The 26,183-nt window shown below is 36.7% G+C and overlaps 2 protein-coding genes across 5 annotated transcripts in view; one reads left to right on the forward strand and one right to left on the reverse strand.

Annotated features, from left to right (window-relative positions):
• Positions 1-23,692, reverse strand: part of ttc7b (tetratricopeptide repeat domain 7B) — a 40,292-nt gene extending 16,600 nt beyond the window's left edge. For all 3 annotated transcript variants that reach the window (XM_081394541.1, XM_081394542.1, XM_081394540.1), the window contains exons 1-16: positions 23,519-23,692; positions 21,686-21,840; positions 20,841-21,009; positions 16,071-16,204; positions 15,328-15,449; positions 9,143-9,221; positions 8,474-8,646; positions 7,648-7,711; positions 6,793-6,930; positions 5,891-5,974; positions 4,946-5,050; positions 4,680-4,797; positions 3,760-3,817; positions 3,596-3,668; positions 2,818-2,978; positions 705-821 (exon numbers count right to left, since the gene is read on the reverse strand). In XM_081394541.1, coding sequence (XP_081250667.1) covers positions 705-821; positions 2,818-2,978; positions 3,596-3,668; positions 3,760-3,817; positions 4,680-4,797; positions 4,946-5,050; positions 5,891-5,974; positions 6,793-6,930; positions 7,648-7,711; positions 8,474-8,646; positions 9,143-9,221; positions 15,328-15,449; positions 16,071-16,204; positions 20,841-21,009; positions 21,686-21,840; positions 23,519-23,639 — 1,871 coding nt within the window. In that variant the 5' untranslated portion in view covers positions 23,640-23,692. The remainder of the gene's footprint in view (positions 1-704; positions 822-2,817; positions 2,979-3,595; positions 3,669-3,759; positions 3,818-4,679; positions 4,798-4,945; positions 5,051-5,890; positions 5,975-6,792; positions 6,931-7,647; positions 7,712-8,473; positions 8,647-9,142; positions 9,222-15,327; positions 15,450-16,070; positions 16,205-20,840; positions 21,010-21,685; positions 21,841-23,518) is intronic.
• Positions 23,693-24,305: 613 nt separating this feature from the next.
• mrpl57 (mitochondrial ribosomal protein L57) lies at positions 24,306-25,603 on the forward strand. Of its 2 annotated transcripts, none has more exons than XM_081394551.1 (2): positions 24,306-24,431; positions 25,106-25,603. In XM_081394551.1, the coding sequence occupies exon 2, from the start codon at positions 25,138-25,140 to the stop codon at positions 25,447-25,449; it is 312 nt and encodes a 103-aa protein (XP_081250677.1). In that variant the 5' UTR covers positions 24,306-24,431; positions 25,106-25,137; the 3' UTR covers positions 25,450-25,603. The 2 variants fall into 2 exon arrangements, with proteins under 2 accessions (XP_081250677.1, XP_081250678.1); XM_081394552.1 differs by having other exon boundaries at positions 24,335-24,431; positions 25,137-25,603.
• The last annotated feature ends 580 nt before the right edge of the window (positions 25,604-26,183 follow it).

Here is a 26,183-nt window from a genome sequence, read left to right on the forward strand (position 1 = left end):
AATTCGCACAGATTTCGCAATGTGTGCAAATTGGTTATGCAAATTCAAAGTGTTGATAAAAAGAAAGCTGTTTGGTTTGAAAGTGACTTCCGTGTGAGCTGTGCTTCATACATAGAAAATACAGAACCAACCAAGTTTTACTGAAATTTCACTACACATCTCTTTCTCCTCCTCATCATACAGTCTCTGTAGGGTGCCCAACAACCTCTGACGGAGTAGCAACTGTTTGGTGTTTCGAGGATGACTATGAGCATGTATTAGCGGTAAGGTTAAGGGTGGAAGAGCTCAAGTGGTCCTGACACAGTGGCGCTACCCAGGGTTTGGAGGGAGGGCCTCTTAATATGTGGCAGTGGCAGAGTTTGGTTACTGTGTCCGGACACTAATTGGTCTCCAGTGGATTGTCACCAGGTACGGAGTTCAGGACAGTTTGACAGGAAGAGCTGGAGTGTTCTGACAGCGGGGGGTTGGTATTTCAGCCATTAGAATGAGAGAGCGAGTGAAAGAAAGAAGGACTGAATCATAGTATGCAGCACTGGTACGAGCTGTGCTTTTATTTATTTTTAATGAAGGAGTGGTTAGCTCCTCACAGTCAGCGAGACATGCTGTGCTGTCTTATGTGTGATGGTGAGTGCAGACACTTGAGCTTCTAGCATTCATGTGTCAACAGCTGGAGAGAGAGAGAAAGGGTGTGTGTGTGTGTGTACCTGGGGTTGGTGAGGTTGTAACAGGATTTCCAAATCTGCAGCATGCGTTTGCAGGAGAGCAACGCCTCCTCTGGGCCTCTACACAACGTCTCCAACTTCACCTTTGTAAATAAAAGACTACAGAGACAAATAAAAAAAGTTTATATTCACTCTCCTTCCATGTGAAAGTGTTTAATAAACAGAGAGGAGCTGAGTTTATTGAACACAGATAAAGACTAATCAGCTTAATTCTCCTCTGAAAGCCATATTAAATGCAAAACTTTAATCAAGCTCAAAATGATTCTGCTCTTTCAGCTGGGATTACTTAAAAAATATATCAACAGAGCAGATCAATAGATTTCTCAATGAGAAAAAAAATCTGAACTATAAGGGAAAAAATCTAAATAATGAATAGTGTGTACAGTATAGAGAAATCAATTCTGATTTGTTAGTCCATAAATAGCTGATTTTAACATTGTACACAATTTTGTCTAAATACATTAAAAATAAAACATTAAAGATTAAAATCAATTATTTTAAATGCTTAAATTTAATTTAGGCATCACAAAATTAAAAGTACAATACACTACTGTTCAAATATTTAGGGTCAGTAAGATTTTTTTTTTTAAATAAATACTTTTATTTAGCAAGAATGCATTAAACTGACTGTTTGAAAGATTTCTATTAAAAATTCTGCTCTTTTGAAGTTTCTTTTTATCACAGAGGGATCATGTGACACTGAAGACGGGAGTAATGACTGCTGAAAATTCAGCTTTGCCACCACAGGAATAAATTACATTTTAAATTAGAAAAGAGTTGGAAGAATTAGATGACAGCTAGATAATCTAAACATAAAAATAGGAGAAATACACAATTTAATATCCAATATAAAACAATATATATCCAATAATCCAAATTATGTATTTGTGTTATATTGAGAGCTGTGTTGTATATTGTATACCAGTATATATATATGTGTGTGTATGGGAGTTTGGGGTGTATTGTATCCTGTCTAGAGATGCAAATCTCTGCTAATGAGAGCACACAGAATCCCCTGGTAACACCTGTATTTCACACACATTTCTGCAGAGAGTATTTCTGCTTGCACGGAGTGAACATCCCACCATCGAGAGAGCAGAGGGGCATTTCTATAATCAGATATGGCAGCGTGTGAGGACATCCAGCTGGTGTGTGTGTGTGTGTGTGTGTGAGTGAAGCAGATACCATATATCGAGGTTGATCTTCAACAGTTCGTTGTCGTTGGAGCCTGAACCGAGATCAGTTTGAGCTTCATACATGTGCTGCGGTCTCTGAAGGCCACGCTGATATGAGTTCAGCCATTTCAAAGCGCTGAAGGCACATTCTCATCAGCCGCTCTTTCATCTCTGCTGTATTTGCACGCTACACCGCTAGGACGCCCACACAAGCACTGAATTAATCTTGTCGCATGTGTCTGTGTGTGTGGAATAAGGTGGGCTGGATGTTCTGGTGCATTTCCATTCAACGCAATGAAGCAAAATGTATGGAAAAACACACACACAAACTGGATAAACACACACACACACACAACACCAAAACTCTTCAGGGAAAAACAGGTTGAAAAAGAGGGCCATATGATTGGAGGAATTTTTTTTTTCTATTATGTAAGGGGCTGAAGCACACAGCCGGAAGAACGACAACACACACACACACACATAAACTCAAGAGATGGAGGGAACTCTGATCAAATCGAATGTGAAGGGAATTTGCGTGGGGACTGCCCAGTGCTCCAAACATCCAGCACACACACACGCATGCTTCTAACTCGTCTAATTGAAGATGCCAGCAGCAGATATGTACCCATCTATCCCAGCTGCTACAGCGAACACAAACATTCTCATTAGAGTGGGCATTGTGGCATGCCTCTAAATGTCTAAACACTGCCTGCTGCTGTGTGTTCATGTGTGTGTGTAAGGCTTTACAAATGCTGTGCAAAAAAGCATGGAATAAGCTGATTGGTTCTCTTATCCAAGAATGCCCTTTCTCTGATTGGCTGCTGACAACTGTATCAACTGTAAAAAACAAGGCTACATCCAACTATAAGTTTGAGAGGTTAGTAAAAGTGTGACAGTGATTGCGAGTGTGTTGGACTCACATGAAGTTCTCAGGGTATTCACTGAGGGCCATCTCGATGATGTTGAGAGCATCGTGGTAGTGTTTCTGAGCTGACAGCAGCAAGGCCAGCAGGTGCAGTGAATGAACATCATCGCCCTGCAGCTGTAACGCCTGGCGAACATAACCGAGAGCTTCTGGAATCTGACATACACACACACAAGAGACGCTTTTATTAGATGATTGTTTTAAACAGGGTGAGAGAGAAATGAGACGGAAAAATAATAGACTGACATTTGAGAGAGACAGACTGACAGGGAAATAAGGACAAAACAATCTTCCTATGGTAAGAACTTGAAGAGAGAGATGTGGCTAGGGTTGGGAGATAAATCAATAATGGTATTTATTGAAAAAATAAAACCATAATTTTGATAATAAACTGAGTAATTTAGCCTACATGTAGACTAACAGGTCTAAAAAAATATTTAATTGGGGCCCTATTTCTTTTTCTTACATGCTTTGTTATAACAAACATGTGTAGTGCATGTTCTTCATCATTAATGGATCATTAATGAATATTGTGATAAATATCAATATTGAATGATATAGAAAAAAACACACATGTAATAATACTTTTGGCCATATTGCCCAGCCCTATGTGTGGCTTGAAGCAGTTGAAATTAGCCATATGGCAAATGTTTACAGTCACCTAGGTATCAAAAGCAAACTGGAGGAGAAATGTATTGTGTACCATCATCTGAATATTGAGATGTTTTAATTCTGACTACCTGTGTGTAAGAAGCAGATGTTGATTCTCCTACCTGTCGAGATACAGCCAGTTGCAGTGCCAGGTAGAAAACAGCCAGATGATCAGTAGGGGACAGACTCTGTGCTCTGAGAGAGAGAGAAACAGTGTTTCATCAGTGGGAGAGAGAGAGAGTGAGAGAGAGAGAGAGAGAGAAATTTAGGACAGTCTGAAAATCACCTCTGGAAAGCGCTCAGTGCTTTTTTCTGATACTCTTCCTGCATTCCTCGAAGAGATGCTGTAAAGACAGGTGACAGAGATATGAGAAGATGGCAAGGACAAGATAAAGCAGGAAACCAAGAGAAAACCGTAAGGTTTCAGATACCTAAATATTAGAGAAAGGGTATCAAGGGATTATAAAGTGTGTAATAGAGGGAATAGATAATGTGTAGATCATTATGGAGTGATTATAAAGAGAAAATGTCGAGACCATTATAAATTATGTAATTGTCATTATAGAGAGGTACAGAGTGTGTTATATAAGAAAAGAAATGGGTTATAAAGTATAAATGGATTATAGAAAGGGTATAGTGCAGGTAATAGAATGTAGAGTAAGCATAAACCATTACAAAAGGCATTAAAGAGAGGTAACAGAGTGCTTAAAGAGTGTGTTATATAAGAACAGAGAAAGGGAAAATTATAAATCACTGCAGACAGGGAGCTTAGAAGTTTGTGGCATGGGCACATATTCTAATTATATATATATATAAAAAAATTAAAGCCTAATTTATAAAACACACACACACAAAATTAAGAACTTTTTTTATTTCTTCCCTCAATAATTTATTTTTTGTAAAAAAAGCATGCAGGATCAGAATCTTAAATCTTATAGAATGACAAACTGAATCTGGTTTAATTTAATATATCAACACTTATAAAGGATTATAGAAAGTGTATATTGTTATAGAGAGTGTACTGTGTATTACAGAGGGAGGAGAACATTCTAAAAAGATTAAAGAAAAGATACATCTTGTTGTAAAGTATTATAAATGGATTATACAAAATATATAGAGTGTGTTATAGAGGATACAGTAAATATTACAGTCGTATAAGGGTATGGAAATGGTATATGCACTGTGTCCTTGTGCAGGTTTGCTCACCATCTGTGGCTTTCAGACTGTAGACGAGACCAATAGCTAGATAGCCTTTGGCCCTGAATTCAGCAGCCTTCTCACCCATATCAATCACTATTTTAGCGAAGCGCTCACCTTCTTCCAGCTAAAACACACAAATACACACCCCATGTCATCAACATCTCACTGTTCATGGCCGGTCTAACAGTAATGGATTTACAGAGTCATAAACAGGTCAGTGTCAGCTCTCCAGTTGAGCCTGTGCATATTTCCCATGATTCCGCTTTCATTACCCAGTGCAGGTTTCCAATACACAGCTTGACGGCCAGCAGAGGGATGGTGGGATCGTCTGGCTTCAGTCTTATACACTCCTTCAGCACCTTCACTGCTCGAGCCGACTACACACACACAAACACAGAGATTGCACTGATAAAAAGTCATTTCTAGCGAAGTATTAGATATATTTTATAAATAGTATATCAGGATATGTTTAGACTACCAGAAAAAATCTGATATTTTTTGTATATCCAGAATTTATCTAGATGAGTAAAAAACAAAAAAAACATAAATTATGTTTTTATTTCAAATCTTTTTCAAACCACATTTGGAGGTTGTTTGAAATGAGATGCTTTTACAGATTTACAGTCTGGATACTCTGGCTGCTCAAATCAGATTTTAAATAGCCTTTTAACGTGACACTCTTAACGTGACACACAGAGATAACGTCAAAACTGGTGTCGGAAATGCCGTAAGTATTTGTACGGTATAAACAAAATTATATGTCCAAAGATTTCGTCCGTGAGTACAGCGTGGATCATCACAATATATACCAGCTCTCCAAATAAGAGCCGTGTTGAGTCGAGGTGCAGAGGAAAAAAATGCACCCCACACACACACACACACACACACACACACACACACACACACACACACACACACACACACACACACACACACACACACACACACACACACACACACACACACACACACACACACACACACACACACACACACACACACACACACACACACACACACACACACACACACACACATATAAAATAAAGATATTTGAAATCTATATAAAAGAAATGTTCATTCATTTTCATCATTATCAATTTTCATTATTTTTATAGGCCTTGAAATCACAACTTCACAATTGCCTGATATTTCCAGGTTTTTGCATGACCATGGAAACTTTGGGGTACAGAGGAGTTGTAAAATGGAACACTAACCTTCCCAGCGGCCATCAGGGAGAGAGCGAGCTGAAACCAGAGATGAAACTCCTCAAAGGCAAACTTCATGGCTCTTTCGAGACACTGTGGAGAGGACACATTAAGATAACCTCAGAAAAAAAGTTGAGAACAAAAATTATGACCCTACCAGATACACACAAAGGTCAAACACAGAGCCAGGCCATGTATCCCGCTGTAGATTACCCAGGGTGCCACAGGCTTTTCAGTGTGTCTCTGAGGCTTTACAGTTAATCACACTAGCAGCTTAGCAGAAAGCAATTCATTGAACAATTAGATCTATATAACAAACATCTACAAAAACACACATGACCCTGCAGAGGGCACACAATAAATCTGGCAGGCTCCTGGGGCCCTGCGATTGCACAACTGTGAAATCCTTGAATATAAAAGACACAGCAAAAAGTTATGCTGAGTCTAACATTAGCAACAACAGCATGATCAACAGATGGAGATGGAACAGAAAATGATGCCCAGGTACACTAATGAGAACATCACAATACAAAACACACACACACACACCAAAAGTGCTTTTTTCATCTGTCTGTTCTGTCCTAAATAGGCCAGGCTTCTGAAAACAAACATTTCAGGTTTGTCGATGGTTTAATATGAAACTTAGTAGAAAGTTATAAATAACGCTAATACTTAAAGATTTGAACAAAACTGTGACATGCAGACTGCATTCTGGCTTGTTATATGCTCACAAACACAAATAAATGTTGTGCATAACCTCTAGACCAGTCACAGACACACACAGAGAGAGTGCAGTCTAGAGTACATGTCTGGTCTGGTTACCACAGCAACCACACCAGGAGGTTTAACTCGTCCCGCTGAGGGAGTATTCCTGAACGTTCCCATAGTGATGAGTGTGGGCAGGACCTCACCTCTGAGAGCATCTCATATTGTCCGCGACGGCCAAGCGCGATGGTCAGGAGGTCGTACACCAGCGAGGCGCTCTGGAGGCTGATGATTCGGTCATTATTGTGTTCAGGGATTCGACTCAATACGGCGTCTCTGTTAGCCTACGATAAATACAGAAGTTAATATACTCATTCACACACCACACTACTGTTCAAATGTTTGGGGTTAAATGTTTTTTTAAAAGAAGTCTCTTATGCTCACCAAGGCTGCATGTATTTGATCAAAATACAGTAAAACCAGAGATACTGATATATATAAATGACAGTAACGTGATACATTTTTTCAGGATTTTTTATGGATATTTGAAATCTTCTGTAACGTTATAAATGTCTTTACTGTAACTTTTTATTAATATAATGCTTCCTTAATCAATAAAAATATTAATTTCTTTCTTTCATAAAAAATTATCCCAAACTTTTGAATAGTAGCGTATACCAGAACTACTGATAATAGATGCTACTGATAATATCAGACAGCTTATTTCCTTATAGGTCGCTGCAGTAGTTAAGTAAATATTTCTATGAAATAAAACACTGCTTGATCACATTGTGCCTAAGTAAAAACACATTATAACAGAACACAGTCACTCCCTGGGCTGTTGGGCAATCAGTTTAAAGAAAATTAGAGAAAAGCCACATGAGCAAGAGAGCTAATGGTTTAAATCTGCTGAGTTAAAGTTAAAGCTAAAGCTCTGATTCTCCAGCTCTGCTTTCAGTGCTATTATGATGGGCATTCTATGCTAAAAAACCTGCAGCGACATGTGATAGTGGTCACACAACAGCAGTTCAGAAGGTCACAGGAGTTTTACTGCTACTTACCATGGACTCACTGATTAACAACAAAAGTAAGGCCTCCTCTGTGTTCTCCTGTGGACAAAACAAACTAGACAGAGAAATAAAGGCTATATCACGAACTTTTCTATCCATGACATCATGAATACAGTAACAAGAAACAAACTACCAGAATTCTCATCATTTCATTTTTCCCATTTTTTATACTAAATCATAAAAATAAAGCAGAAAAATGTCCTAACCAGGCGAAATGCAATAAGAACAAGAAATCTAATGGGTCTGTCCACACTAAACAAGAAAAAACGAGCCAAATTGTTGCCAAATCGCAAAACAAACCCTGTGTTTTTTTTGTTGTATTATTTAAATACTACTATTTAAACCTTTTTTTTTTTTAGTTTTCATGTCAAAATTAGTTGAAGTTTTAGAAATGTTGTTGTGTATTTTTGTCATTTTTTATTAGGGCTTTCATCTAGTTTTATTTCAGTTTTAGAAATGTAGCTTTTCAGCTCTGAAAGGTTGTGCATTCGGATGTACCTGGTTTCTCAGACAAGGCTTAGATTAAGCAAGAACTAGGCTTAATAAATGTGCCTTAGAAAATAACATTACATTACTAGTGTGTATCTTGAGACAAAACAATGGCACTGACATATTTTAAGATACGTCAGTGCAAGTTTCTTTCAGTTTAGACAGCTCAAACATGCATTTTAGTCTGGGACTAGGCATAAGCCTTGTCTCTGAAACCGGGCATAAGTGTTTGCATTACACAAGTTAAGTATACTTCGGGCTTTAGACATGCCACTATACAAATGGAAAGAGAGAGGCACGATCTAGGAGAGCTGGAGATATGTCCTACTTCTCTCCTGAGTAGATGCGTGGACGGCGGCTGAGGGCGTAGTCCTTTATGTGTGGGTTGTGTCTGAGCGGATCGTCCAGTGGGGAGTGGTGAGGGGGGTCTTCAAGGGGGTTCCAGTAACTCTGTTCACACATGCCCCTCAGCAGGATCTCTGCAAGCTGCCTGGCAATAGTCTAAACACAAACACACATAAACATATACCTTCAGAGTAGTTCTCAACCAGGGGGCCGGGGCCCATACGGGGCCCTAAGCAAACTTCCAAGATGATGTAGAGGCCACATACAAACTGCAAAGTTCTAGGAGTGACAACTGTATTTAAATACATGAGTGAATCCCCTAAATTATCGTTTTGTGTGTGTAGGGAAACCGACTCGAACATTCTTAAGAAAAGTTTTTGGGAATACAAAATATTTGTATCTTTTTTCTTAAGTTAGAAAATAAGAAGAATTTGGCAGTTAAGAAGAATTTTATGAAGAATGTTTCATGAATCCGACCCCTGTTTCTGTAAATTAAAAGTAGCTTTGTCATTACAGCAGAAGTACCAGAAATCTGCATGGGGAGTCTATGAACATTGTCTTGGATAATAAGAGGACTTGGGGTCAAGAAAGGCTGACAACTACTGTTCTAGATAAAGACAACAAGATGAAGCCATAAACACACACAACTCACCATACGCAGGTTCTGAGTGGTTCTGGTCTCAACGGCTCGGAGAATCTCTCGGAAGCGGCCGACGCCATGGGTCAGGTTACTGCAGCACAGGGAAATAGAGAGAAAAGCAAAACATTAATCACCTCTAGAGAGCTGAAGAAACCTGACAGCTGACATCAACAAATTTCACATCAACTCAGTACAAAATTCATACACAAACACATGGAAACACACAGACAGACACCCTCAGGACAAGTCAGACCACTGCCATGATTTAATGAGCTCTAACATCAAGTCGTCAGACTTATCTGTGGACAGGAATATAACAAGGAGCACATCAATTACAGTAGTTCTTGATACGGTCACAATTAACACCTGTTTGAACTCTGCACAACCTGTGAATGAGTAAGAGCCTGTCAATGATAGGGGTCAATATCTTCATCAGACTCCTATTCCCACAAACTGACAGCACATGAAAACACACAAACCACGTGTGTGAAAAGAACAGAGAATATAGCTTGCAGAGGTTCACGTGAATACAGGGAGACGCAGTACAGAAGTTGTGTTGAAAGAGACAGACGTGTCAAAATAGCGATGAGAGTGAGCAAGAAAGAGAGAAAAAGAATTAACAAATAAAACAGTCAATTCAAGCATCAGTTCAAAAACAGTCACATGTTTTTATCTGATTTTAAACCTATAGGAGTATTGTATGTATATATATATATATATATATATATATATATATAAAATGTCTGTGTGATCAAACACATTGTTTTTGTTTTTGTCAAAAAGTATAGAATTTTAATATCAGCCATAAAATGAAAACAGCTATCACTTTAATACCTTTAAACCGGTCTATAGTGTTTCTATAGCACACAGACTGAGCACTGAACATTTGTTGTGCTGTAAGAACTGCATGTTGCATGAGATTTAAAGGCATTGCTTTCAATCATTTATGAGCCTAACATATACATTACCCACAATGCACCACTGCAGGGGTCATATTTCACACAGATGCATTACAAGCACTGACAGATGCCCAACCTGCATCCATATGGTAGATCCCTCCCCAACCACACACTCACTGCACCAATAAAAAAAAACAGTTCATATTGGCACGTGTAAGGCCAACTCACGTTTCACGCTAGTGCTAAAAATCGGTAAAAAGAAAGGTGTACCTCTGGTTAGAATGAAAGATTAGGATATAGGATGAACTTGTCTCCTACTCCTTTGGCTTTCCCATGCCTTCCCTTCCCCTCCTAAAACAGGAAGATCACTGACTAGGTGTGTTACTCTCTGCAATCAGAGGGTCTATCAGAGTAAACAAATCAAATCTTTGCTGACAGAGAATAATTAGCTTGTGGGATCCTCCATGTTTAGTTCACCTGGGCATCAAAGCACTATCTAGGCTTTTCTTTTCCCTCTCTCTGTTTGATTTGTTTTGCTCCAAAAATAGTAAGCTGTGTTGCTTCCACTGTGTGACTCGATTCCCAATTGATTTTACTTAAGTTTAAAGATAGCATGTTGCTAAGCTAGGAAGTGCATGAACCGATAAAATGTGCACCTTGAATGCAATGTAAGTTACATATGCAAATGTAAAAGTCATTTAAGTATTTTTTTTATATTTAATCTATTTTATATGCACACAAATTTGGGTTCAGTAAGAATTTATGTTTTTGAAATAAGTTTCTTATGCTCACCAAGGCAGCATTTATTTGGTCAAAAATACAGTAAAAACAGTAATATTGTGAAATATTTTACTATTTTAATATTATTTAAAAATGTAATTTATTCCTGTGATAGCAAAGCTGCATTTTCTGCATCATTACACTAGTCTTCAGTGTCACGTGAGATTTCAGAAATCATACTAATATGCTGATTTTGTGGTCAAGAAGCATTTCTGCATCAATGATGAACACATTTGTGCCATTTCATATTTTTTATAGGAACCATGACACATTTTTTCTATGATTCTTTGATGAAAAGTAAGTTCAAGAGAACAGTATTTATTTTAAATAGAAGTCTCTGCAACACTATACATTTTTTTACTATTACTAATTGTTGGTGATTTTAAAGGGCACCTATTATGCCCCTTTTTACAAGATGTAATATTGGTCTTGGGTGTCCCCAGAATGCATTTGTGAAGTTTCAGCACAAAATACCCCACAGTTAATTTATTATAACCATTTGAAAATGTCATTTTTGGGGCCTGTTTTAAAAAGACCCGTTTTTGGTTTATACCACCTTAAATGTAAATGAGCTGCATAACCCCGCCCTGCTGGACCCAGATGATGAATAGAGTCCGGCACAGAATAAACACATGAGAATGGACTAAACGTCTCGGTATCAAAATAATGTTTGATACATTTATGTACTTACAAAGTTTTAATCGCATCTCCTTTGCAATTATGGATGTGCAACACACACACACAAACTGTGATAACGTTCGCGCAATTTTTTTGAAACCACACACAAATACTGTGATAACATTTGCTAAGTACAAACGATTTATTTACTTTTTCTTAAGGGGAGGGAGATAGATGTTTATATACTGTCTATGGAGATAGAGCAGACCTTAATTTATTTACATTTGTAATTGCTGCAAAAAATGATGTCTGACGTTGTTTGTTGAGACATCCTATGACGACGACAATAAATAGCTTTAGACGCATTTGTTGTTGAACTGGCTGACATCGATTGAAATGACTATTTGCTCATAAATCATAAAATACACTTACTTCTTCTGGAGGTGACGTTGGATCGCGAACTGTAGGCAACGATCCACACTTGAGGATTAACTTTGACCCTCGTTCACTAAACAGTCAGTCAGAACATGATTCTCGTATTTAGGAAGTTTAAGTGGTGCCTTTTCTTCATAAATAAAATCCATCCGCTGCGTTTTCAGTGGCTCTGATGTCAGTGAAGACTAGTATGTCCATTCTTACATCCCACAACAGAACACCTACACTTCTTAGGAGACATTACCGGCTGTCGTTGAACAATGGAGGATAGTGTACACAGATCACCGAGGGCGGGGTCTATGCCAAAACCAGATGTCAATCAAACCACGTTGGTGGGGCTTAGCTCAATTCTACGTCACAGTGAGGGAAATCTAGAACAGCTCGTTCTGAGACAGTGCTTGTGATTTATTGAGATAGTAAAACAACTACTGGGTGGATTTTTATCATTCTAGGGTGGTTTTGCTCACACACTGCCAACACACATTTATGTTCAAACACCATGTAAAAGTGAATTTTGCATAATAGGTGCCCTTTAATATACATGTGGATAACGAAAAAGATGCATTGGGATTGGCATTTAAAGACATTCTTAACTCTATTGGAGTTAGACAACACGTGTCAGGACCAAACTCATTGTCGTAATCATACTCTAGATCTAATATTATCACACGGAATCAATGTTGATGCCGTTGAAATTCTGCAGCAGAGCGAAGACATCTCAGATCATTATCTAGTCTTGTGTAAACTTCATTTAGCCAAGGCTGCAAAGCCGACTCCGTGTTACAAATATTTTAGACCTATCACTTCTGCCACTAAAGATTGCTTTATCAATAATCTTCCAGATCAGTTTCATCATCTCAGCATCCCAGATAGCTTAGAAGAACTCGACATTGCGACAGAAACTTTTAACTCTCTTTTCCAGCACTTTAGACGCAGTTGCTCCGATGTGCTTAAAGAAGATTAAAGAAAATAGTCCATTGCCGTGGTACAACGAGCACACTCGGGCCCTTTAAGAGAGCAGCCAGAAAAATGGAGCGCAACTGGAAGAAAATAAAACTAGAGGTATTTCGCATTTCATGGAAAGAGAGCTTGATTGCATACAGAGAAGCTTTAAAAGCTGCTAGATCTGCTTATTTTTCAAACCTATTAGAAGAAAATAAACAAAACCCTAGGTATATATTTGAAACAGTGGTTAAACTAACGAAAAATAAAGCTTCAAGCCCAGAAGTTTCCAAGCAGCACAGCAGTAATGACTTTATGAACTTCATCACTTATAAGATTGATAATATCAGGGAGAAAATTATAACCATGCAACCGTCTACTACAGTATCGCATCAGGGAGTGCATTGTAGTCTCCCTAAGGAAAAATTCGATTCATTCATTGCTATATGAATAGGAAGAATTCACTAAACTCGTTAAATCATCTAAATCGACAACATGTATGTTAGACCCTATACCGACTAAGCTACTGAAAGAGATGCTTACAGAGGTCATAGATCCTCTTCTTAATATCATTCATTCATCTTTGTCACTTGGATATGTACCAAAAACGTTTAGAATCGTGCAGAATTAGTCAATTACAGGCCGATCTCGATTCTACCTTTTCTGTCAAAGATACTAAATAGATTTATTTTGACTAATTTATTGATACTTTTTGGCTTTAAATAAATAAGTATATTTATAATCAACATCTCTTGCATTGTCCACCATCTTGGACAGTTTTTTCCATTTGTTTCAATGCATTTTCACTAGGATTTTCTTATCCATGATGAAGGATACATATGATGCCATCTTAAAACTGCAGCGTATTCATGCAGCCTTCATGTTGAGAGCGTGCCTATGCTACCTTAAAATACTGCTTATGTAGGCAGCTCACTAGGTTTTGGCTTTGTGTGAAGCTTCTACAAAAAAGCAAGGCACTACTCTACATGAAGAATGTGTAGAGATACGTACGAGTAGTCGTCAAACACGCTCCATGGTGCAGGGGGAGATGGTGGCAACAGAACACAAATAAATAACATGAGACACACAGACATACACAGGCTGAGAACTACAGAGGGTTAATGAAGCATTTGAAAAAAAAGAAAGAAAAAAAAAGCCACGAAGACAGAGGAGTTAGTGGGCAGACAAAAAGCTCAGCAGATTCCTAGACCACTCACTGAAGCACATGTCTGAGGGAAAGAGGGGTGGAGAGAGAAAACAAGGGATGTACGAACTGAAGGAATTATAAATGAATGGACACTGAGGTAGCCTGTATGGGCCATGAATCATAATGTGCTGTGTAACTGACAGGGCTGAGTGATATATTGAATTCTATATACACAATATATACATAACTTATCTGAGATGATTTTACTGATTATCACCATGCTTTTCATTTTATTTGACTATTACGTTTCTTCAAGAATGTGCCATTGAAATAGTTTTGCAAAACCATTATAATAATCAGTTCAAACTGTCAGTTTCAATGATATAATTAAAAACTCATGCTCACCAAGGCTGAATTTATTTGATCAAAAATACAGTAAAACAGCAATATTGTTTTCTTGCAATAATAAAAACACTTTTCTATTTTAATATATTTTAAAACTGCTAAATTCAAAGCTGAATTTTCTGTCATTACTCTAGTCTTCAGTGTCACATGATTCTTCAAAAGTTATTCTAATATGCTGATTTGTTTATAAGAAATCTTTTTATTATCATCAATGTTGAAAATGGTTGTGCTGATCAATATTTTCCAGGATTTTTTGATGTATAGAAAGTTCAAAAGAACAGCATTTTATTTGAAATATATATCTTTTGTAACATTATAAATGTCTTTACTGTCACTTTTGACCAATTTAATGCATCCTTGCTGAATATATATATCTCATATAAGTCTCACTTACCCTAAACTTTTGTACGGTAGTGTATACATCAGTAAATATTGTTGTTTATTGTTTTATTAGTGCATATAACTTTATAATAATGATATATTAAAATGTTTCATTTATAATATATCATCCACTAGAGTGGGTGCCTTTTTCCCCAATTTTTTAATTTTTAATTCAAATTAATCAATTTTAATATAATTTGCTGTTTGTTCAAAATAGTGATTCTTGAGACACTTTTCAAAATATAGGCCAAATTAAATATTGTCAAGAGGCTGAAAAACATTTTCAGTTATATCGCCCAGCCCTAGTTACTTAGAATATACACACACACACACACACACACACACACACACACACACACACACACACACACACACTAGAAACTTTCTTTTCTTCTAGAAACAAGCTTTGTTGTATTATTTTCATGTTATCAATGTGAAGCTGCTTTGATACAATCTGTATTGTAAAAAGCGCTATATCAATAAAGGTGACTTGACTTGACACACACACACACACACACACACACACACACACACACACACACACACACACACACACACACACACACACACACACACACACACACACTCACCCATTTTTGAAATGAATAACATGAGCCCTCTGAAGTCCAGTCTCTAGGAAGTAGCCAAGTTCCTGTTCCTGTGTGACCGGGCCAGGCTTTGGACTGCGGTTCTGAATGCCAGCACTAAGAGCCTGAAGACAGGACACATCATCAAATGTTACTGTCAGTCATTACTGAAACAAGCTCAAACTCTTTTCCCCAGTAACTTCCTGTTAGTTATTCAGCTAATTCAGACCATATCTTCAAAAGAAGCACAGAGTCAAATTTGCTATATTTACACGGAGAACACTTTAGAGAGGACGGCGGTTAGGAGGGTACGAGTGCGCCACGCATGAAGGTCAACCGTAAAACTTCGGCTGCACCCAAAAAATGCAGCATCAACACTGCAGCAGAATACAAGCTCTGCCGTTCTCCTCGCCATCATTCACTCTCTCTCTCCATCTCTCCACTCTCCCTCCCTTCCCCACCAACGCTAAATCACAAGCAGTAAATACTAAACACTGTGCAGGGGGAGGAATCTGTGCGCTACTATTGCAACAGAGAATCTTCCTCTGCAAGAGAATGAACTTTGACCTGTAAAAGGCTTTGATTGTGATTTAAAGTTCACAGGTGGGACAGTAAGAGATTAGCCTCATGGATGGCTGACCCTCTGCAGCAGAACTGTGCAAAACTGTCCTCAGCTACAAAATATATGTACATTTGACATGCTAAAACAGCAATGAAAACTGTAGTGAATGAACATTTGGAAATACCTTTTCTACCTCCTGAAGATAGAGCAGGGCAATGTCTCCAGACTTCTCATAACAAGTGATGATCTCCTGGTCTCTGTCTGCTGTACGATTGGACAGTGATGGGGACGCCATGGGCACTTTCTCCAGACAAAGACCTACGAACACACAGCAGAAGGATGAGATGCCTTACACATGCCAACAGCAAGAAAAGTACACAGAGCTGTCCCAGCGCTCTGCCAGATTGTTCTGTTAGAAGGATGTTTATAACTTATGACAGCTCATTTCAATAAAGATAATTTGATGGGTGAAAAATGGTAATAATTGATGCTAACTTTTGTTCCCTGATAGGGCTATATGGCATAGCAGTTCTATAAATGTATCATTCATTATGCAATACCATCAGGAATTAAAATAAATGATTAAACATGATTTCTAACGCATTTACCATATTCAACATTTAAAAGCCATTTAAAAGTAAAATGAAGGAATGAACTATCAATTTACTAAATCACATTATGCATCTCTGCACTGTTCAGATCGGATTATATATAATCTATTCAGATCAGATCGAAAAAAAAAAAGAATATATATATATATATATATATATATATATATTTTTTTTTTTTTTTTTTTAAGAAAATAGATGTTAAAAATGTTGCATATTGATGTTATAAATAAATGTTATAACTATAATATTATTATTATAATAAGTATATTATATATATAAGTATATAAAAAGTTGTTACACATAATATATAGAATTTATACTTTCACTATTTCTGATCCCACTACACAGCTGTACACTGAACAATAGATGTGATTGGCTGTGATTTTGTTGCTTTGTTCAGAATTTTGCTGAGTAAGCTCAGAAATTTTTCACTTATATTTCACTTATTTTATTTTTTCACTTATTTTCCAAATGCAAATTAAATAAACATTTACAACTGTTTACTGAATTAATGTTTATAATGTTAGATAGATGTAACAATAAATGTCTATATTTCTATTTTATATGCACATCATCCAAATTAACTGTGTTAACTAGAGAGATTAAGATTAAAGGTTATTTTTGAAATCTAATCACAAAATGCTGACATTTGAATGTATTGACAGCCCTTAGATTTCATAGTTTGTTTATTTGTTGCTTGAGGTATCGATTTAGTTTTTGATGTTAGTTTTAGTATGTAGTTACCTCAGGCTGGTAAAATACCAAAGTCAAAGATCTGGCATCAATCCAACCATATTCCTTTCAAAATCCTAGTTCCATTCAATTTCTACTGAGCCACAGTATTCATTTCACTTATTTAGTGATGTAGAAGCAAAGCTTGAATTTCAATGTCAATTCTAATTCAATTGACTAATGAAATACACTGTTATTGTTTGATCCATACTTTAACTTAAGGATATGATATTCATTCAGAAAAGGTCAAACTGAACGTGATATGTTTTGTTCATGTAAGTGGAATTTGTTTGTTGCTGCTGGTCAGAGGAAGTAAGACAATGAAATATACATGTGTGAGAAAATCAAAGACCTCAGACAAACCAGAAAAGCATTAAATGTTTAAGCACGAGCTGATGTCTGTTCCACTGCCGTATCTCCTTGCCTCGTCTGGGTAAGCTGAGAGCCAGGTAAAGATACAACCACGGTTCTTTAGAGATGTCACACAATCTGTGGCCAATCTCTGTCTACTGGCTTCAACTTCCTAATTCACATCTTAAATCCCTCATAGCATGAGTGAAAACAGGCCGGACCCCGCGCTCAGGTGGCCGGTAAACATGATGAGAGTTGTTTGTTTGGCTGCCGTTAGTATTGGGTTCTCCATGCAGATAAAGTTTTCATGACAGTTTGGCAATGTGACAGGCAACAGAAACTGTAGCCCTCCAAACTACTTGTCAAACTGCTTCAATAATAGATATCGACTTATATCACAGGATGAAGAAAACGGTCTGGTACCGAGTCACAAAATGATTCCAAAATGAAACCGGAGCCAAATAATCCATCACGAGCGAGAAGGTAATGATGAGATCCTGATTAAAAGTGCACTGACTGTGAAGTCTCAGTAAGATAGGAAGAGAACAAGAGTGGACATAAAATATTAGTAAAATGTTTAATGCATCTGCACTACTGTTGAAAAGTTTGGGGTCAGTCTTTTTTTTTTTTTTTTTTAATAAATGAATACTGATCAAATGTGACAGTAAAGACTTTCACATTGTTACAGTAACAATGTGAAAGTCTTTCCTGTCACATAAAATTATATTTCAAATAAATGCTGTTCTTTACATTTATCAAAAAATCCTGAAAAAAATATCACCGTTTTTAACATTGATAATAATAATAATAAATGTATCTTGAGCGACAAATCCGCATATTAGAATAATTTCTGAAGGATCATGTGACACTAATGACTGGAGTAATTACAGGAATAAATTTAATTTTTCAAAATAGAAAATTATTGTAAATTGTAATATTATTTCACAATATTACTGTTTTTACTGTATTTTTGTTCAAATAAATGCAGCTTTGATGAGCATAAGAGACTTCTTATTGACCACAAACATTTGATTGGTAGTGTATGTAATCCTAAACATTATTATAATTAATAACGTTTTTTGCAGATATACACATTTAAAATGTACAATGTTTCTCTATCAAGAAAACCAACCAAAATATTGATTCATCTTGCATTAAAGTGTCCAATTATTATCCAATAAAATGCTCTATAAAAGTAGTATGTCCCTCTACTTAGCAAATAACAAATTATGGCCCATAAAATGAGATTTCTAGACCTGAAAAAGTTGTGTCAATTAAAAAAAAAACATTTTAAAACGCATTTTATAATGAATAAACATTTTACTAGTTATACCAAGCTCTAAACTATATTATTGTGTAGAAATAGGAATCCTATAATGTAATTATCTATTGCTAGGAGTGACGATACATTGAAACAAGTTTTGAGAACAAAACTAGGGCTGGTTTTTTTTTTATTATTGTTATGGACAAAGGGGACCTTGGTGCAATATAGTTGAAGAACCACTATCATGTGGGCACAAAATTACACACTCTAGCTTTAAGGAAAAGTTATATTTCATTACAAATGTGGGCAGAGGGATTTTCTATGGTCTTGTTGTTCCACATTGATGCCCAAAGAGAAAGAGAGAGAGAGAGAGAGATAAAAATGTGTGTACATGCTGTAAATCCCTTTACCTTATATAGACCTGCTACACTGGAGACCAGACAAGGTCTGGAAAAGGCACATTGACTTCTGTTCTGATACAGATAAAAAAATCATCAGAAATCTATTCCTCTCAATTGCTGTGTTCCTCTAAACACATACATATCGCTCTTCTTAGAGGTTTAAAGGCCCGTTATACTAGCCAGATCCAAGACAAGCCCCATTACCATGATCAGGCTCTTAACGGCCACAGTAAAACTGACGCCTCAGGACAACAGAGAGATTTTTTTTTAATTCAGGACGAGGGTTTAATATACACACGAGACAAGGCAGGAAGCGCCAGAAAGATGACACACACGTGTGTTCGTGTGTGGTAGCTGGGGCGTGATGGATGATTAGGGTCAAAGGAGGAAGCTTCCCCCCTGTAAAGGCAGTTGTCAGTCACAGAGATGCTATGAGATGATTGGATGAGACAGGCTCTGTGCCACCCTGCAGTTTTTTCCCCCAGAGCCCCACAGTACCGCCGATCTGTCAGAACTCTAATCAAAGACCTCATGCTGCGGTCTTGGCAAACACATTCACTGTGCTCGGAATTAAAAGTGTGTGTGTGTTCAGAGCAAAGGATTTAGTTGCAAACACTTTTCTCTGCAGAGCACCACATATTAAATCAATGCTGCCACCCAAAGGTCAAAATGTGAACCGCAGGATACCATCTCTACACTGATCTGACCAAAGGAAGTCTCTGCGCACTAAGGCTGAAATTATTTGATCAAAAATACAGTAAAAACAGCAATATTGTGAAATATTATTACAATTTAAATGAACTGATTTCTATTTTAATATTTTTCTAAATGTAATTTATTCCTCTGATGGCAAAGCTGAATTTTCAACAGTCATACTGTGTTCTTGGTCAAATAAATGCAATCTTGAAGAGCATATGAGACTTATTTTTAAAATATTTCTAAAAATCTTACCGACCCCAACCTTTTGAACGCCAGTGTATGTACTCCTAAACATTGAAAAAATGTAATGCAGCCATTACTCTAGTCTTGACTGTCACACGATCCCTCAGGAATCATTCTAATATGCTCATTTACTGCTCAAGAAACAGTTATTATTACTATCGTATCAATTTAGAAAACAGCTGTGAATGATACAATGATACATTGTTAACATTTTTTGTAACATTATAAATGTTATATTTGATCAATTAATTTGTCCTGGCTGAATAAGAGTATTAATTACTTTTTAAAAGATATCTTTGAACAGTAGTGTAATCTATAGAATTTATCCTGTACGTATATTGAAATCTCACTGGTCCACTACAAAAACTCCACTCCATATCAAGTATCTTACTGCTGTGATTGCCTGTGATTTTGTTGTTTTGTTTGTGCAGCAGTTTGCCTTTAGTGAGGACAGAAATATGTACTTGATTGCAGAAAGAGTCGGTTGTGGCTAGACGAGACCTCCTTACCAATGCAACTTACATGTCTGTTTCACAGCGCATACATAAGCAGCGTATGGTGCTTTCACACTGATAGAATGTCAGCTATTTAACAGACCCGCAGCTCTAAACAGAAAACACTGTGATTTCTGAGTTTCTACTCTGATTATTTACCTTTGGTGGCATAGGCCTCTGCGATCATGGAGAGTCTGTACACTGGAGCTCCCACCAGCTGCATCTCATCCAGATTCACACGGCCGTACTGATTCAGCGCTTCCCTGTAATCAGCCTCCACATAGCACAGCTTAGCCATGATCAGACTGGCCTCCTGCATGTATTCAGGCTGGGAGAGAAAGACAAATACACACACCGCCACATTATAGTACACTCAGTCACTGTAAAAAAAAAAATTATATGATCCGATTGTTTTTACATTACTTTAACTTTAAAATAAAAATAAGTTTAAAATAAGTTCAAAATAACAATTTATTAGTTATATAACAAACCATTTTTTTTTTATTCAGTTGAATATAATTTAAGTTGAAATGACTTATACAACCAAGTTGATTGTACTTAATTTAGGCTATAGCAGCAGGTTTTTATTTATAATTAGTTCTTTTACAGTGAAGTCAAATATAGCTCCACAATCACCTCACATTTTTAGATACAGAACAAGAATATATGAAATACATTGAAATACATCAAATAAATACAAATTTCAATTTGATTTTTGTCATTTCCATATCCATTTGAATTTAAGTTTTAGTCATTTTATTGTCTTGTCATTTTTATTAGTTTTGATTTTATTTAAATGCATCTATATACAGTAGTCAACATACGAAGTGGATCAAAACCTTGAACAATTTAAACAATACCTGTTCTTGTCTTAGGACAATTTTGATGAACATTTCTGATCCACTTCAAATGTTGACTACTGTAGTTTTTATTTATTTTTATATTTCAAATATATTTTTATTTTATTTCAAGTAACAAAAAGGTTTTTGACTGTTCAGGCTTACCTTTAAGTTCCCCCGATCAAGAGCAGCCGTCAAGTGTTTCCGCACCTCCTGGAGGCGGGGCCGGGGCCCGCGGGGACTGGTTCCCTGCTTAATGGGGTTTTCCTTGAGGTACTGCTGGAGTTTGGCCTCCCCCAGCAGAAGTTCCCCGAGATCATCTACAAGAGAGGCAGAGGTTCAGTCCTGCACCTGAATTCACTCAAATAGGCACAAAACGGAAGGCCAATGGTCGCCTGGCCGTTTACTTATAAAGGTCCAGAAAATTCAAGTTTTTCATTAGGTGTGTGATATTCTCTTTTAATATGATGTCATTACGTTTCTCTCTCACCGCCAGCCAATCGCTGCATTGGTGATCATGGTTTCGAGTATCGATATATCTGCCCTTTCCAATGAACACAGGAATGCGCAGTAATCTCAGACAGCTTAATCCAGATATTTTAATCAAATACGCAAATTCGTTTGAAAAAACAGTTACCACGATTAGAAGATCTGGCATCTGTTAAATCATCTCAGATGTATTAAGTATTATGTAACTCAGGACTATACTGTAGAAATTTGTCACATGACATTGGCCGAACTTTATGGGCTATTTTATCATAATGACTGTCAGCGAGCTCAAGCGTGGAAGACATTTTATTTTTGGGTGAACTATCCCTTTCATCGTTCTCTTCTGACTGAAACAGTAACCGTGGAGATGTCACATGCACAATATCTACAGAGTAAGGTCAAAAAACAAACACTGATTGTGAAAATAGCATTACATAAAGCCCAGATATAATCCCGTCTTGGACCTGACCACATTCTTACAAGGCTCTGAGGACAATCACATGTGGTTTAATCTGCCGCCTTACATACACATCTTGTGCATGTAATATGTACCTTTTAATGAACAGGGCTAAATGTAAAGATGGCAACAGGCAATTGCTGTGAATAGTATGAAAGTAGATTCATTATAGATATTAAACCAACCTTTAGGACAATCTTCATTCATTTATAAATTTTACCCAGTCAAAAACATCTTACAGATGTTCACAAATGATATTGTAAAATTTTCTTTTTGTGAAACCTTCCCTTAAGCAATCCCTCACTTATTTTAGTCTTGACAATATTTAAACATAATGCAAATAAAATAATGATGATGTTTTATAACATATAACATAGTTACAACTATTAACAAAAAAAAAAAAAAAAAGATTTCTTTGTAAAATTGAAGCCTTTTTTTTTTAAAGAAACAAAACATTATACAGAATATAAGAATCTATCAACACAAAAAGCATTCAAAACTTTTTAAATTATCTATACTTTTAACTGATATTTGTGTACTGCCCATTTCTATTCATTATTATTTGTATTTATTACTATGTAAGTTACTTCTCTTTATCCGAGTGTGAGTCAATGAAATACAAGTTTGAAAATGCAACATTGGACTATATGTTTTAACAAATAACTGAATCTGTGTTTTCAATTAATGCAAAAGAGACTCCTATAATTTGACATTACACCTTCACAATATAATAAGGCAAATAATGACTCTTCATAACTTCATAGACTTCATCAAATATGAATTATAGAAATTAGGAAGATGAATGGACACTGTGTGAGCAATCAGGAAGTGTAACTTACGTTACTGGGCAGATGTGTGGACCACTACCAAAAGGGCAACAATGATATAATATCTTAGACACCCTGAAATCAAAGTATTAATTCAAACAACCGTTAAATGTGTAGTTAAATGACCGGGAATAAATCAGACACGGATTCTGCCATCAGGCCTGAGGCACACACTGTCAGAGCTAACGCGTTAGCCGTGAGAATATTGACATAAACAACACACACCGTTTGAGATGAGTTTCGCAGACAGCTGTCGCACGAGTTCAGGTATCTTTTCCCATTGTGTCTCTGATCGACAGCGCTCTATTTCAGACTCTAATCGCGACCCGGACTTTCTGGCTGTCATCTTTCCACCTCCTCCGAGTACTGACCAAAACACGACCGGAGCCGGAGCACAGAAACATCAAAGACACGGAGAGGATTTTAAAAACATGAACCGGATTGCTCTTCCGGGCCATGGGTGCTGAACTCCAATTGGACAGACTTCTAACATGTGACTATTTTTGAGGCTAGTTTTGTTTCTCATGTGAAAAAAGCCTGGAGTATGACTGTATTTGAATTTATTTTCTTTTTATTTCATTTTTGAATTATTCATTTTTGATTGAATAATGATGTCCAAGAATCGTGTGCTCTGTGTTCTCTTGTCTAGACTCTACCAATAAGCCAATAACACAATTAAACGTAAATCAATACTACATATACAAATAAATTAATTAATTAATTAATTAATTAATTAATTAAAACAAATTATAATATAAATTAAATTAAATTTAAGGGGGAAACACTCAAAATCAGTGCTCCTCTACACTCTGCTGTCTTTTTCTTGCCATATAATACAATTATTTAAACTCAAATCAAAATGAATTGATTTTATTTATTATCATTTATGCAACAAGTCGTGTAATTAGCAGTGTCTGTGGGGTTTTAGGACTGCACTGAACCCTGAACTGAACTGCTCTGTCCCTCTCTTAAACATGATTGAATGATGCCCTTCCAGGTTTTTGTAGTTCATCAGCCAGCAGAGCGCGTTGCACTGCATCCTCCAGTGCTGTAGGTGGCGGTGCCATAAACTCACCACTGACATTCAGCAGCAAGTGTGTCTGCGGCATGCTGGCTTCGGATTTGGAGAGAAGATCGTGTAAGTGATTAAATATCTTAATTATTATTTTTGTTCTAAGTAGTGGACTGGTTGTAATATCTAGGTGTTTAGATTTATAAGCACATTCGTCACATTATGTTTTTCGTCGTTGTTGTACGAACGGTAGTGTTTCTTAATCGCCTACAACATGCATGCAAGTCTATGATGTGATGCAAGAAACATTAAAAATAGTTATTGCGAGTGTTTACATATCTAAGATGGATATGTGGCTGTAGATGATACATATATTTTTTTTGGCGTTGCTCTTTTCTATTTGAAATGCTGCTGATTTTGTTTCAATGGCATTTTAAGTCAAGGTCAAATGAAATTGGTCTGTTGAGACTTGGGAGTTCAGGAGGAGTAAATTTACATCAGATACTCCTAGCACTTTTAGTTATTAAAGACATGTATTGTTGTTTACGAGTTAATGATCATAAATAATTTAGATCATATATGCTGTTTATCAACTCTAACTCAAAATTCAAGTCTCAATATTCTCAACGAATGTATACATACACAATCATGTATTGTTTACATGTATATGTCACTAATACAGTTTATAAACAATTTTTGCTTGATCTTTTATAATTAATAATTATTTTTACTCATATCAGCATAATTATGTGTACATTTATAATGTTTTGATCTGAACTGCTTGGTGATGCTTCTCACAGATTCACACTTGTAACCTGTCACTGGCTGCAGGATGTTCTTGACTCTGGCACTTTTGCGCAAGGGGATCCCAGGAAAGCAGTGGATCGGGAAGTACCGTCGACCACGAGTAGTCACCTGGCAGATGAAGCGGAATATGATTAAACGCCTGGAACAGGAAGCGGAGAATGAATACTGGATCAGCCGGCCATTCATGACGCTGGAACAGGAGCGAGGCCACGCAGCACAGAGGCGGGAGTGGATGTGGCTTCAAATCAAAGATGCACAACAAGCCAAGTTTCCTGAACACAAATACGTTGCAGACCAACTCAACCACCTGAAAATCACCAAGACCTGGTCCAGCTAACCAGAACACCAAAGACTGATGGATCTCAGAGTTTGGAGAGAAAGATGTAAATGAAATAATAAAAATCATTGTTTGATTTTATAAATTCTGCGTTGTACACCTGGCTGTATGTGATGTGTGTTATGTTTATAAATGATTTCTTTTCTAATCATCACATCTGGCTCTATTACTTATTTCTGATTCAAGTAGTCTCCGTGGTATAGCTTAAAGGGATAGTTCACCCAAAAATTCTGTCATCATATACTCACCCTCAAGTTGTTCAAACCCTGTATGAATTTCTTTCCTCTGTGCTGAACACAAAAGAAGATAATTTGAAGAATGTCTGTAACCAAACAGTTGATGACTTCCATAGTATTTTTTCCCATACAGACAGAATTTTCATGTTTGCATTATCCCTTTAACTGTAATGTGTTACAACTAAATGATATTGTAACATGGAGAATTCAATCCAAGTGACTTCTAAACAAATGTGTCAAAAGTAACAGCAGTAATGAAAAACAGGTGTGAATAGGGTGAAAAAAGTGGTCACCCTTTTGATTATTCTTTTGAATCAGATATTCAATTATTACATGCTATTTGTCTCATGAACATGCCACAGAGAGCTAGGGCAGATGTCAAGATTACTGATTTATGATTTAAAATGTCTATGAAGCTGCATTTGAAGCCATTGTAAAACACTACTAAACATTTCTATAGAACTACATTGCACGGCGGAAGAAGTATTATAACAATTT

Source organism: Scardinius erythrophthalmus (genome assembly GCF_964197995.2).
Source record: "Scardinius erythrophthalmus genome assembly, chromosome: 19".
In the NCBI taxonomy this organism is placed as follows: Eukaryota; Metazoa; Chordata; class Actinopteri; order Cypriniformes; family Leuciscidae; genus Scardinius; species Scardinius erythrophthalmus.

Coding starts and splice junctions, on each gene's coding strand:
- mrpl57 (XM_081394551.1), top strand. CDS start 25,138: ATGTTCTTGACTCTGGCACTTTTGCGCAAGGGGATCCCAGGAAAGCAG.